This window comes from Canis lupus, chromosome 4, assembly GCF_048164855.1.
Source record: "Canis lupus baileyi chromosome 4, mCanLup2.hap1, whole genome shotgun sequence".
Lineage (NCBI taxonomy): Eukaryota > Metazoa > Chordata > Mammalia > Carnivora > Canidae > Canis > Canis lupus.
In genome coordinates, this window is record NC_132841.1 from 15,904,619 (window position 1) to 15,920,848 (window position 16,230).

At 34.2% G+C, this 16,230-nt stretch overlaps 1 protein-coding gene across 6 annotated transcripts in view; it reads right to left on the reverse strand.

Moving 5' to 3' along the window:
• JMJD1C (jumonji domain containing 1C) overlaps window positions 1-16,230 on the reverse strand; it is a 330,739-nt gene that overhangs the window by 181,459 nt on the left and 133,050 nt on the right. For all 6 annotated transcript variants that reach the window (XM_072823247.1, XM_072823243.1, XM_072823242.1 and 3 more), the window contains exon 2: window positions 5,826-5,990. Coding sequence is in view for 1 of the 6 variants with exons in the window: in XM_072823251.1 (XP_072679352.1) it covers window positions 5,826-5,990 (165 nt within the window). In the remaining 5 variants the exon portion in view is untranslated. The remainder of the gene's footprint in view (window positions 1-5,825; window positions 5,991-16,230) is intronic.

Here is a 16,230-nt window from a genome sequence, read left to right on the forward strand (position 1 = left end):
CAATGTATGTTTTATTATTAATACACTGGGAAGAAAGACGAATAGACAATTCCAGAGAAATGGGTGTCATACTATTCCATATTTTGTTGAAGTTTTAACTTTTTAATTTTTAAAATAAACTTTAGAAAAGGCTAATGAGACAATAGGATTTTTTTTTGTCATGTCATGATTTCAAGAACTAGCAGGTACACTGTCAGTTTCTACTGATTTCTTAGAATAAGTAGACAATATAACCAATATGTAATATTTAACAGGTACCACAGGAGGAGTGAAACAACTAGAAAGAGGATTATACAAACATATGCTTAAGTACAAAAGAACATGAAAGTATTAAGTACACAGAATTAGAAACATTAAAATTTGTAGAGAATTAAAGACAAGAGCATTAGTTTCTGCTGCTTAATGCTTTTTCCCCACTGAGTTTAATTCTATTGCCATCTCATATGTAACTCTAAAATTTCTCAAATTTATATAGTATTTTATTCTGCTATAAGAATTTAAAATCTCTGAATTTCAGAGATTGTTGCTTACAGGTATCCTTAAATAAGCCTCATTTTAATGAACAATAGGGAAACAATACAATCTCAGTTATGCATACTATATATAAATGAGTGTTTGTAGAAGTCTTATAAAACTTAAAAATAATTATTTTCTAGAGTACACCATCGTGATTTCAAATATTTGTTCTATTAGTTTTTACAACCTCCTAAAACAAAGAAAGAAAGGAAGCAAGAAGAAAGGAAGGAAAACACATCCTGACTATCTGAATTTAAGGAAGATATCTCACTATATAGAACGTTCTTTAGATACAAACATATAATCCAAAAAGACTTGCTATTGTAAAATTAGTTGAGCAAACCATAAGACACATACAAAAAGGGTTATAGTATCTCTAATAATATAAAGAAAACTTATCACAAATATTAGAAAAACACAAAGTCTTAAAAATAATTTAAAAACGACAATCACAAAAATAACAAGTTGCTAATAAATGAATATTCATCCCATTAAAGAAATGCAAAGTAAAACAATGTAATAGTATTTTAAAATATCAAATTAGCATATATAAAAATTATAACATTCAATTCTGTATTCAAGTTGTAAAAATCCTTTTTTAAATATTTGGGTTTTAAAACAAGACAGCCCAAAAATAAGTAATCAATGTTTGCTGGTGTAGGGGAGGAGAAGAGGTGGGGGGTGAGGATTAGGGTAAGAGAAAAGCACTCACACACTGACTGGGGACAATGAGAGTAAGTATTTGTAGAGAGTATCAAGAGATTTTTATATATTTTTTCAAGTTCATACTTGAACTTTCTTCATTCATTATTGAATTCATTACGGAATCTAAATTTTTAAAATAATGCAAAAAAGATGCAAAGATTTAAAAGATGCAAAGATTTACATGTTTATCACAATATTTACCAATTATTTATAATCACAAAAAATTAGGAACAGTATCAAACATTAGGGAAACAGATCATTATAAGATGAAATACTATGTAGCCATTAAAAACTGTTAAAATTATGACCTGTGAAGAGAAATGAATACATTGAAACATCAAGTAAAAAGAGTAGGATCTACAATTTTAATGCAGTCTTAGCTAAAACTATGATTAGAAAGCAGAGATTTTAGGTCTTGTTGCTTATTTATTAGTTTTATTATGTGGACATAATACAATCTTTAGGGCTTTCTATATATAAGATCATATCATCTGCAAACAGAGAGAACTCTACTTCTTCCTTTCCAATTTAGATGCCTTTTTACTTTTTCTTGTCTACCTGCTCTAGCTAGAATGCTGTGTTGACCAGAAAAGTGAGTATGATTGTTAGCTAATCAGAAGGATATAAAATCAACACATAAAAATCAGTGTGTTTCTATACTCTAATAATGAACAATCTGAAAATGAAATTATCAAGTTGATTCCACTTACAATAACATCAAAAAGAGTAAATTACTGAGTAATTGACCAAGTAAGTGAAAGACTTGTACAGTGAAAACTACAAAACACTGCTTAAAAAATTTAAAGAAAACATAAATAAATGGAAAGACATCTTGGGGTCATGAATTGAAAGGCTTATTATTGTTAAGATGTCAATACTACCCAAAGTAACCTATAATGCAATCTCTATCAAAATCCGAGTTTCAGGCTGAAGTAAAAGTGTCCATCCTGAAACTCAAACAGAATTTCAAGGGACACTGAATATCCAAAAGAGTCTTGAAAAAGAACAAAGTTGGAATACTCACATTTCCTGATTTCAAAACTTACTACAAGTTACATGGAGTGCCTGAGCCACTCAGTCATAGTTGAGTGTCTGACTCATGATTTTGGCTTAGGTCATGATATTGAGCCCTGTGTCTGGCTCCGCACTAAGCAAGGAGTCTGCTTGGAATTCTTGCTTTCCGTCTGACCCTCCCCCCACTCACAAGCACACACTCTCAAATAAATAAATAAATCCTTAAAAAAAAAAACTTACTACAAAGCTACAGTAATCAAAACAGTATGGTACTGGCACAAAAACAGACATACAGATTGATGGAATAGAGAGACCAGAAATAAACACCTGTATATATGGTCAAATAATTCTTGCACAAGGTGCCAACACTATTCAAAAGAAAAAGGAAAGTTTTTTCAACAAATGGTAATAGGAAACTGGATAACAACAAGCAAATGGAAGAAGCTGAACACTCACCTAAAACCATAAGCAGAAATTAGCTCAAAATAGATCAAAGGCCTACATATAAAGCCTAAATAAGAAAACTCATGATGTTGGATTTAGCAATGATTTCTTGGATATGACACCAAAGGCATGGGTAACCAAAAAAATAAATAAAACTGGACCATATGAACATTAAAAAACTTTGTGCAACAAAAGACACTGTCAACAGAGTAAAAAGGCAACCACGGAACTGAAGAAAATGTTTGCAGATTCCATCTAATAAGGGATTAATACACAGAATATATAGAGAACTGCTAGAACTAAACAAATAAAAACCTGATTAAAAAATGAGTAAAACTTAAGACATTTCTCCAAGGAAAATAAATTAATAGCATATAAGCACCAAAAAAGATGCTCAATATCATTAATCATTAGTAAAATGTAAATCAAAACCACAAGGAGGTACTACTATCTTGTGCTAATCAGGATGGCTATTACCAAAAACTAAAACCAACAAGTACTGCCAAGAATACTCGGCAATGGAAATGCAGTAGAAAACAGTATGGCAGTTACTCAAAAGGTTTAAAAATAGAACTACCGTATAATCCAGCAATTCCATTTCTTCAGCAATTCCAAAAGAATTGAAAGCATGGTCTCAATGAGATATAGGTACACCTCTGTGCACAGCAGCATTATTCACAATAGCCAAGAGGTGGAAGCAACATAAAGGTCCCTCAACAAACGAATAAATAAAATGTGGGACATACATACAGTGAAATATTATTCAGCCTTATAAAAGGAAGGAAATTGTGGCACAGGCTACAATATAAAAAAGAACCTCACAGACACTATGCTGAGTGAAATATGCCAATCATGAAAAGAAAATACTGTATGATTCCACTTCTACTGAGGTACAGAGTAGTCAAAAGCCTAGAGACAGTAAAATGGTAGTTGCTAGGAGCTGGGAAAAAGACGGAATGGGGAGTTGTTTAATAGGTATGCAGTTTCAGTTCTGCAAGATGGAGTAAGTTCTACAGATGGATGATTGTACAACAATGTGAGTGTACTCCATGCCCCAGAACTTTATACTTAAAAATGATTAAAGTGGAAAATTTTATGTTAAACATATTTTATCATTTTTAAAAATTCTTCAATTCTATGATGGAAAAAAAAGCAGAGAAATACTTTCTAAGAAAATATGTCTAAAAAAAGTCAAAGAAGTTGGCTATTCCTTGGTGATGAAAACAGAATGATGATGATATTCTTCTACTTTATACCATTTAGCATTTTCCAAATTTTTAATGTATACTTTGTTTTTTTTTGTTTTTTTTTGTTTTTTTTTAAACCCTGAGCCACCGGGCTGCCCAACCACCCGGGCTGCCCTATTGTTCTTTTTTTTTTTTTTTAATTTTTTTTTTAATTTTTATTTATTTATGATAGTCACAGAGAGAGAGTGAGAGGCAGAGACACAGGCAGAGGGAGAAGCAGGCTCCATGCACCGGGAGCCCAACGTGGGATTCGATCCTGGGTCTCCAGGATCGTGCCCCGGGCTAAAGGCAGGCGCCAAACCGCTGCGCCACCAGGGATCCCAATGTATACTTTGTATAAGAAAAAATAAGCTGAATTTTAAAAAGAGGTTACATAATTAAATATTTTGTAAGGTTAAAAGGTTTTCAACAGAAATATATTTCTAAAATAATGGACAAAAATTATTAAACTATTTTCTTATAGAAATTTTCTCCCAATCAGTAATTTATGAATTAATTATGAATTAATAGGAATTCATCTTGATTTTAAAAATTATCTCTAAAACAAGGCAAAGGTTTTCTAAAGTTCTATTTATTCTTTAACTATGATACTGAGGCATACTCTCGAGTATTAGTGTTGTTACTGCTTCCTGCTTGTGAGGTTTTTTTATACAAAATTCACATATTTTAACCAATTTTTTAGTTAAAGTTTATAAAATAAAAAACATGTTAGTCATGGCTTTAAAGGCTTCATATTGACAATTCAGCATATTCATTCAACAAGTATTTCTTAAAATCTATCCTAGATAAAATTAACTTATTTTGCTAGAGCAGTAACATATCTTGCCAAAACTATAGTTTATGGATATCATCTTCCATCTTTTGATATTATATGTATTTTCTTTTAAAATATTAGTTCACTGCATTCTCTCTTCCCCTCCCTGCATTTTCTTTTTAACCACTATCTCCTCAGACTTTCAAAGGTCCAACTCACTAAAAGAGAAAATGGATAGGCACTATAATTATTAACAATAAAAACTATCCTTGTCAATAGTTAATTTGTGTTAAAAAAATCTGAAAGTTACTCACCCTTTTTAGGTATTTATACCAAATATAAATATTTCTTTGATATCAATGTAAGAAAATTATTTCTTTGATATCAATGTAAGAAAATTATTTCATTCAAACACATATAGCACAGTTGTTAAACATATAGGGATTTCTTCCTAATAGAACTATCTTATTTAGTTAGGTTTTTTTTTTTTTTTTTTAAGTTTATTGTTTTTTTTAGTAATCTCCACACCCAATGTGGGGCTTGAACTCACGACTCAGAAATCCAAGAATCACATGTTTTTCTAACTGAGCCAGTCAGGCTTCCTTAGTATGTTTCTTTTACAAAACCCTTCAAAGTAGCAGAGAATTTTGTGAAATCTTTATTTCTTAAGTAGAACACTTTCTGATATAAAGCAATCTTACCTATTATGCAAATATATAATTTCACATTAAATACCTGCTATCATCCACAATGAATTCAATTTTTATTAAATTTAACAAACCAAGAAAAATTACATGCTAATGAATGCTTTATAAAATATACCCTCTTATCGTCTACTACAAAGTCTCAATCTTGTAAAACTGTGCCACATTACATACAAACCAGTCAATTATTTGTTAATAACCATTAATCTAATTTATGTTTCTCCTAACTGGATAAATTAGTTGTAGAGTAAATATGCTAAAATAGTACTAACAAAAAGTTGTTTAAGAAAATAAAAGCCGTATTTTTATATTTTTGCCAGATACCTCAGAGACTCTTCAGGAGTAACCTATGATCACCAAGATAAATCTGAACTAATATTCAGTTTTTGTTCTTTTAAAACAAACAACTGAAATGTTTCATTAAACAGGAACAGATCTTACCAATGCAGGCCACTGAATTTGTTTGTTCTTTGATCCCTGAGTCTGGCTAGGGTCGACTCTTCTGGCCCAGATTAAGTGGTATTCCACCAAGAAAGTTGAAAAATCTTCATATACTTTAACCCACTCTCGTTTATCCCATTCAAGGTCATCAAATTCCACATACACCTATAGAAAAGAATACATAATATTCCATGAGCGATATAGAATATGATATATATATATATTTTTTAAAGATTTATTTATTTATTTTAGAGAGTGAGAGCTGAGGGGGAAAGGCAGAGAAAGAGGGAGAGGGAGAGAGAGAAGTCTCAAGCAGACTCTGAGCTGAGTGTGGAGTCCCACACAAGGCTTGATCTCCTACACTGAGATCATGACCTGAGCCAAAACCAACAGACCCTTAACCAACTGCACCACCTAGGTGCCCCCAAAAAGTGTATTTTAAAATATAATCCATGAAAATTGAATTAGAAAAAGACATTACCAAATACATTCTTTGAATTAACATTTCTCTTTAAATGAAGTTAGTATGATTTAACTAACTTTCTCATTAATCACATTAGAACTCCCTACTTATGTATGTCAAGAAGATAAAGCACACATTTATTAAAGAAAAGCAAATTACATAATGTTAGTCAGTACAGACTGGCTGGTATCTACTAAACACATACTAAAGACTAAGTGAATACTGATGACTATAGGAGCGGAGGTTGGGAAATATTTAAATATTTTAGGCTTTGCAAACTATATGGTATCTATCATACATGCTTACCTCTGATTTTATAGTATAAAAGCAGCCAGAGGTAATATTAATATGTAAACCATAGGGTCTGGCTTTGTTCCAATAAAACTTTACTTACAAAGACAGGTGGCAATTCAAGGATGGTTCAACATATGACCGTGCAATATACCACATTTATAGAATGGAGGAAATATATTACATGATCATCTTGCTTGGCAGAGAAAAAGCATTTGACAATCTCAACATTTTGCATGATAAAAAAAAACTCCAAGTAGGAATGAAAGGAAAAAACAACACTCCGCAACTAACAGCATACTCAATGTGAAAGCCTGAAAGCTTTTCCTCTAAAATAGAAACAAGGATGGTAATATTTGGAAAACCAAAGCTGACTCTCTTACATCCATTCATTCAACACCTTCTTCTCCCACTCTTATCCTTTTTCATTCACAACCTAAGATCATTTCCACACAGAGCTGTTTTCCCTACTACATTATGAGTTTTGTTGGAGGTATTTTTTTCTTCTACGTATCTAGTGCTCCCTTACATCTGAAGTGTTTCACTTTCTCCTCATTTAAATCCTGTTTGCTCTTACGACTTCACCCAAGTTCTTCCAGAATGTTTATAACCCCCACTCCACTCAAATTTACCTTTGAACTCCTAAAGCAGTTATTTTTCGTATAGTTTATATTAGTATATTATCAAATTCTGCCTAATACTTTTCATATATAATATTTCTATATTATGGCTGCAAAGTCACTGACAGTAAAGCTGTTACAGTATCCAGTACAGTGCTGCTTACATGTGAAGTATTTAATAAATATTAAGTATGTCCTGATTCTTGCAATCACTGACTTTTAAATATGGACACAAACTGGTATTATGTTTGGTTCTGAGGTATTTGTGGAAGTTAGTTAGATACACTAAAGAAGAATACACTGTTCAAAAAGTTAATATCTATTCCTAGTTATCTATGCCAAGTTAGAGCAGGAGCCCAAGTCAAGGAAGGAGCCAACAAAACTGTTGGCTTCTAAAAATGCATCCTAAGAGTTTGAGCTGAGGTCTACCTGATGTTAATGCAGTTTCAACTATACCAATTTCTCTATCAGTTGAAATCTTTTGTAAGAGTATTACTAAACTGAGTTATAAATGGACTTTTGAAAACTACAGAAAACTGAAGCAGAAAATGCTCACAATGGGACACCTGGGTGGCTCAGAGGTTGAGTGTCTACCTATGGCTCACTCGGCTTCTTCTAAAAATGCATCCTAAGGGTTTGAGCTGAGGTCTACCTGATGATAATACAGTTTCAACTATACCAATTTCTCTATCAGTTGAAATCTTTTGTAAGAGTATTACTAAACTGAGTTATAAATGGACTTTTGAAAACTACAGAAAACTGAAGCAGAAAATGCTCACAATGGGACACCTGGGTGGCTCAGAGGTTTAGTGTCTGCCTATGGTTCAGGGAGTGATCCTGGGATCTGAGATCGAGTCCCATATCGGGCTCCTTGCATGGAGCCTGCTTCTCCTGTCTCTGCCTCTCTCTGTGTCTCTCATGAATAAGTAAATAAAATCTGTAATAGAAAATGCTCATGAAAACCTAAGTGCTATCTTTGCTTTCCCCTCATGGACAATAATATGTGGTCTTAGTGACAAAACATTTCAATCAAGAACCTAAGAAGCCAAGGTTTTAAACATTTCCCTACCCTAAAGGGCATTAATGCAATTAAATTCTTCCAAATGCAAAGTCCTTGATAATAAAATTAAAGTTTTCAGCATGAAGTGAACTTTCTAAACTCATGGTTTATCTGGCATGGACAGTGTCACTGACAGTTTTAGAAATCTACTAGGACCCTGGGAACAAAGGAAATGAAATTCTTTTCCTTTGCTATATAGCCAACTTACCTTCACATTATCAAACCAGTGAAGGGTTTGAATGTCAATAGATAAGATAGATAGACACTAAAATAAGCTAGCCTGTTACTGTTTCATGGATTCTGGCAAAAGACATGAGACTCCTAGGACTTTATTACTTAGAGCAAAGGTTACATTAAAGCAAAGTAAAAGTTTATTGTTTGTGCTGGCCTCATGCCTCCCAAGACCCATGAAAAGGATGCCAATAGCCCAAAGATGAACACTTGTGCACATAGAGTTGTCATAGGAGAGGAACACTGATCTTGCCCCCCCACCCCGGAGGTGGGGGGAAGGAAGGCGGGGGGGGCTTTTATAATAGAACAAGCCTGCTATTTGGAGGAAGTTATTACTTCAATCTCCACTGTTGCTCACTACAAACACAACTCTGGGAAATGGCCCAGGTAAAGAGTGGTCAGGGTTTTCCATGTTTGGTGTATCTAGCAAGAATATGCAGGGATGCTTAGTGCCCAAATTGGATTATCTATACCAGTACAGGTTAAGATTTTGTATATTGGCTAACTGAATGAGTAACTAATCTAGCCTTATGATGTACTAGTATGTATGTGAGGTGAGGTTTGAGGCATAGTTTCCTTCCATCTATCTGCAAACCTGACAAAAACACTATACACACACACACACACACACACACTTACCTGGCTGTTTAATTTTATATTACTTTATATGGACTCCCACCTCATTCACCTCTACTGGGTCCTTCTATTTCCCCCTTAGTAACTAAGGATACAAGATCCTTGAGGGCAATAATTAGTATGCCTTCGTCTTGTTTTTTTTTTTTTTGTTTTTTATTTTTTGCATATCTAGTGTCTGGCATGGTGCCTAACTAAAGTGCTCAGCAAATGTTTTTGACTACCCAGCACCATGTAAAACATATACAAGTATAAATAAATGACTAATTTGCAAAAAAATTTTTAAAAAAGGAGAAAAGGTCTTAAATTCAACATGAAAATAGTTGCTTCATTTACGAATTAATCACTACATTCAAAATTCTGTAGGAAAAAAGAAAATTTCACTCAATAAACACTTCTGATTGCATATTAGAGCCTATCATTATGAACAGTGGGAATTCAGAAATGAGAGATATTAGATCAAGAGTTAACGGCTATGGATAGTGTGATTACCATAAAGAGTGAATATGTGAGAAAAAAGCTCAGCAAAATAACCATTAAAAATAATTAATAATTTCATAGTGAACATGTGGTAAATACTTTTGTTAGCCCAAGATACAAAACAGTGATTTCGAAGAACTGGTCTCTAGGTAATTAAAAACCTCACATATTTCTTTTAATACATGTCTTTTACAACAGGTCTCAACATGCACCAATTCTGTTTTATATATGCCTAAGAGCAGGCACTGGGTCCTGTCAGACTGCCAGAGGAACCATTAGCAACATAAAAGAAGTATAAGACTATCACACGATGCAGTTTCTGTTAAGTGACCCATTAAAATTAACCTAACCTTTAAACTCCTCAAACATAGGGCACCTTAGTGGCTCAGTTGGTTAAGTATCTGACTTCCAGCTCAGGTCACGATCTCTGGGTCCTATGATCAAGCCCTGCACCAAGCCCCACAACTGGCTTTTATGTGCTCAGCGGGGAATCTGCTTCTCCCTCTTCCTCTGCTTCTCTCCCAACTCCTGCTCATTCTCTCAAATAAAAATAAAATCTTAAAAAAATAAACTCTTCAGACACAATTACCGTCTATGTGGAGAATGTATTTTTTTCTTGTACACAGCTTGATTGCTTGAAAGTGGCAAATGGATACTAGTCACTTGGACACCTACATTCAACTTACACATACCAAAATAATAGCATATTAAAGCTAAGAATAATTATTTTTGTCTAAATTATAATTTTGGCCCTGTCACTTTATTTTAGGACTTCTCAAGAAGTCACAATCTTTGTCTGCAAATGTTATACAGTTAATTGGGGAAAAATAATATGGGAATAGTAAAAATATCAGCTATATAAAAATATACTAATATACCAATTTGAAAAAAATATTTCAGCTTAGTATGATGGATGTTTTTGGAGTTAAAATTCATTAATAATTATCAAAAAATGTTTGAAAGCTCCTAGGAGAATCCCTTATTTTCCTAGAACTATGAAATAAAACAGTGACTAGTAACTAAGAAAACTTATATTCTCTCACAATATACTATTTTCACTGATATTTATAAAGAAAATTAAAATTACATAATTATTGCCACTGTAAAATCAAGTGATAAAAACAAATTTATCTAAAAGCACTCTAAAAGTAAGAGTGATCTGCATGATGTCATGTGGAGAACGGTGAAGAGCTCCTAGGTTTGGTTCTGTCAAAACCAACAAGGAACCATGGGCTAAAACTATTTAGCCTCTAAAGAACTTTTTGTGTTAAAAATAAAACATTAGACTATATTAACATTCCTCAAACTATACATTATAGAATTGTCATTTCTTTATATATAAATAAGCATTAGGGAAGCCAAATAAGTTATGAACAATCATAAACTAATAAGTTACAAATGTCTAACTTTATCGGAGGTCTTCTCAAGGTTTTTAATGATGCCAATGTTTACTGTGATTAAGAGAGTTTATACCATGAGATCTTCCCCAATATATATGTCCATAAAATCTCCTATTATGAGATACCTAATAGAATATTTCTCTATAAAAATAGCAGTATTGGTGGGGTGGGGGGAATGGACTAGTTTTTCCACAAGATTTACCTATCTATATAAATCTATATAAATAATTTTGTGAGGGCAGCCCCGGTGGCTCAGCGGTTTAGCGCCACCTTCAGTCCGGGGCCTGATCCTGGAGACCCAGGATCCTGTCCCACGTCAGGCTCCGAGCCTGACGACTAGTTTTCCCTCTGCCTGTGTCTCCGCCCCTCCCCCCTCTCTGTGCCTCTCATGAATAAACAAAATCTTTTTTAAAAAATAATTTTGTTAAAAAAAAATAAAAATAAATAAAAATAATAATTTTGTGATAACCAATGGGGTGGGGAGCTTAAAACTTGGTCATCTCTGCCCAAATACTGAAAAAATTCTAAATGTGGGAGTGTAAGCGCCTGGTTGATTGGATGGGTTAAGTGTCTGACTCTTGATTTTAGCTCAGATTGTGATTTCAGGGTCCTGAGATAGAGCCCATGTTGGGCTCTGCGCTCAGCACAGTCTGCTCTGGATTCTCTCTTTTCCTCTCTCTATGCCCCTATCCCCCAGCTCACAGCTCGCTCACTCTTGCCCTTAAATAATAAAATCTGTCAAAACTAAACTTTAAATGTAATATTAAATTTATGGGGTTTAGAATATAACATAGTAAAGTCCAAAACTTTTTTACTGAAGACATAAATACTGACCTATGCTTTGATAACCAGAATCTTTAACCACGGCCTAAAGTTCATACATTTAAAAAATCAGATTACCAAATTAAAAATATAATATGACAGATTGTTAGTTTACCTCCTTCTCTAAAAAATAAAGCACACTTATCTCAAAAGACAGACTGTAAGGGATGCCTGGATAGCACAGTCCTATAAGTGCCTGACTCTTGGTTTCAGCTCAAGTCATGATCTTCGGGTAGTGAAGCTGAACCCCATGTTGGGTTCTCCACTCAGCAGGGACAATAATCTCCCCCAAAACACCCTTCCCAGATACATCACAATGGGGGTTAGGATTTCATAACCTGAAATATTGGGTCCATAATAACAGCAGCAATTAAAATTTGAGCATTTACACTGTGTTTGGCAAGGTTTTTGGTTTTTGTTTGGTTTTTTAAAGATTGTATTTACTTATTCATGAGAGACACAGAGGGAGAGAGGCAGAGACACAGGCAGAGGGGAAGCAGGCTCCATGCGGTGAGCGCGATGCCAGACTCATCCCGGGACTCCAGGATCATGCCCTGAACCAAAGGCAGATGGGCTTAACCGCTGAGCCACCAAGGTGTCCCCTGGCAAGGTTTTACAGAAAAGAAAAATAAGGCATAGGAAAGTTAAGCAACTTAATAGCTTTTAGACAATTATGTCAATAATGATACACAAATGAAAACACCTAGTTTAGTTCTCTGTTTTTTTAGTAGCACACTGAAAAACCTAAGAACTGCTGAATAGCTCAGGAGGAGGAAAACCATCAGTTCAGTTTTTTAACATCAGGTTGCCTGACAGAACAGTAATTTCTGGACATTTGAAAAAGTGAAAGAGAGAAACAGCTTGATCAAACAAGAAGGAAAAAGCCTTCCAGGAACTCAAATTCTGAGAATGCTTTTAAAGCTTGGGAGTAAATCAATGAAGAAAGCTTTTCTATTGGTTAAGATTTTATTTATTCACGAGAAACACAGCGAGAGGCAGAGACAAAGGCAGAGAAAGAAACAGGCTTCCCACTGGGAGCCCAATGTGGAACTGGATCCCAGGATCACGCCCTGAGCCAAAGCAGACACTCAACTGTTGAGCCACCCAGGTGCCCCTATAGATTAAGAAAAAAAGGGTACCTAAGAATAGTTTACAAGTCTGAAGATACAAGGATGTAACTAGAGAGTTTAAAGGAGAGGGACAGCAATTGAAAAATATAAGGAAGAAAAATCCAAGTTAAACGCAAAGTCCTGTGTATTACAAATGCTTGTTAATATATATCCAACATAATTTATTTAGAAAAAGCCTCAAATTCTGGTTTTAATCTTTTGAGGCATAATTAGAGATTATACTAAGTATAATGTTTTTATAGAAAAGAGGTCAAATACAGAAGCTCCCATAAACGTATATATAATTCCAATTCCTAGGAGTAATTTTTAAAGTAGGTTGGAAATCTTAGGAGACAATATGAATATCAATCATCTTCTAAGTATGTATTAGCTTTTGATTTCCTTTCCCTAGCAGTTGCTTATTAGCCTCTTAAACTCAGTGCTAGAGCTCCACAGTTTTGAAAATGTACTTTCAATCACCCAACCGACAAATCTTTTCTATAACTATTATTGCTACTGACTTTGGATCCAGTCATTCCTTTTAGATATTTCTGTCCTAGCTACAAGAGACTTTGTTCCTTCCTTCTTAAAAGAAGATAGACAAGGAGAGGAGAGGAATGACAGGAAAAGAAGTATTCCTGAAATCATCCATTTAAGTTAGAATATATAATTCCAATGAAACATTATAGGTGTATAAGAATAAAATAGTGAATAATATTTTACAATTATATTACAACATGTAGTTTTAGTATTATACTTCACTTATTCTGTGGGATCAATGTATTTTATGCTGGTTGTCTAGAGAACATAAGCAATGTTTAAAACATTGTTTCTAAGGAAAAACTTATACTTAGTAAAAGATAACGGACTTAAAAATTTATTTGTGAAATATATCTGCTCACATTTTACTTTAAAAAATGAATGTGCATATTATAATACATACCATTCAATTACACTAGATACAGAATTTGAAAGTATAGTTTCCATTACAGGTTGAGCTTTAAGAAATTCACAACCAGGAAAGTAAAATATCTGCCATAATACTTACAGATTCTAGAATAATGTCTTTCAACAGGTGAATAAACAAGTTGTGATACATTCATACAATAAATATTACTCAGCAATAGAAAGAAATGGATTCTCAAGACTATCAAGCCATGAAGACCTGAATGCATAAGAATACAAACTGCTAAGTTAAAGAAGTTATTCTGAAAAGGCAATATGCTATATGAATCCAACCATATGAAGTTCTGCAAAAGGCATAATTAAAGGGACAACAAAAAGATCAATAGCTGTCAATTGTTTGCTGGTGGATGAGGGCATATATTTGGAACACAGGGCATTTTTTTGGACAATATAACACTGTATATGATACTATAATGGCTGATCAATGACACATTTGTCAAAACCCATAGAATTATACAACACAAAGAGTGAACTGTAATGTAAATTATGGACTTTAGTTAATAACAACACATAAATATTGTCTCATCAGTTGTAAGAAGTTAATAATTAGGGAAAACTGTAAGGGGTTTAAGCATGATGAGGTATACAGAAACTGTACTTTCCACTCAATTCTGCTGTGAACTTAAAACCATTCTAAAAAAATAAAGGCTATTATTTTTTAAAAATACAGTTTACTATTTTTTTGAAAATGGGCTGATATTGCATGTAATACGTTCATTTAAAATAATCAGAAAGCAAGTTACTTGTGTCAAAATCAGATTTTAGTGTCACAAGAAGGTATATAATCAGTTCATACATTAAGAGAAAGAACTGAGGATGGAAAATAACTTCAGAGCAGGGACTCTATGCAGTTCAGTGCCTTTCATAATGCACAACTACATGCAATAAGGAACTAATACAACATCCTTGAAGAATCCAGGGGATGCAAGGTACAGATAAACCATTAAGATTCAACATTATTCATAATAAAACCTAACTATAGCCTCAGTACTCTTGATGGGGAAAGAGGGAGAATTATAAATTTATTGCCTTGTTCTTGAAGCCAAAAGTTAGTATGGAAGGCTCCAAAAGTACAATAAATTGTCTTTACATTTTAATACAGATCCAGCAATGGATTTTCTAGCCATAATAGGTAGAGAATCGAAAGCTAGGTCAAGTAAGCAAAGGTGTCCTCCACATTTTGATCTTTCTTCCATAGGTTATACTCTCTGTTTACACAATACACACACACACACACACACACACACACACACTCTCTATTCCCAAAAACATGTGAAAGACAATTTGGAAGCGCAGGAAATTTGAATGGTTTCAGATTCAACTGAAGATCAAAGAAAGTGAGGTGTCAGAAAGTCCACATGATCTTCCCTAGCTAAGCACCAAGGACCTGTGATAATTGTGTGATAATTGCGTCTTGGTACATAGCATATATGGGTGAAACATATAACAATGGCTTTGCAATGGGCCCTTTGTAGTCACACCTATTATCCCTGAACAAGTAGAAAATCAGCAAAGCATGTGATAGGAATGAATGGTCTGAAATGCTTGACAAAAATGGTAGGCCCGTTTTCAATTAAAAAAGAGAGAGAAAAAAAAAAGAGAGAGAGAGAGACAGAGAGAGAGAGAGAGAGAGAGTTGGAATCTCAAGTTTCTTAGAAAAATAGAAAAAATAAAATACCTACACCTCAAATGGGTGCTCAACCTTAGTATGTGTCTTTATTCAGACAGCATATATTCTAGTACAATAAAGAATGTTAGTTTTAATTATTTTTTTAAATTTATTTATTGATGAGAAACAGAGAGAAAGAGAGGCAGAGACACAGGCAGAGGGAGAAGCAGGCTCCATGCAGGGAGCCCGACATGGGACTCGATCCCAGGTCTCCAGGATCATGCCCTGGGCTGAAGGCAGTGCTAAAATGCTGAGCCACCTGGGCTGCCCCAGTTTTAATTATAATATTCGATGACTTAAATGCTTAAGTGCTACTGAAGTCTCAAGAACTTGGTGGCTGAAATTTTGTTCCCCAATATTTCTATAATACTTTATGCTGGCACTGTCTTCAGACCTCAGGTTGGTAGGAAAAGCCATGTATAACTCTCCAAATAAAAATCTGGATACTGGGATCCCTGGGTGGTGCAGCGGTTTGGCACCTGCCTTTGGCCCAGGGCGCGATCCTGGAGACCTGGGATCGAATCCCACGTCGGGCTCCCAGTGCATGGAGCCTGCTTCTCCCTCTGCCTGTGTCTCTGCCTCTCTCTCTCTCTCTGTGACTGTCATAAATTTAAAAAAAAAAAAAAAATTTGGATACTGAATACTGTAGTTGGCTGAGAGT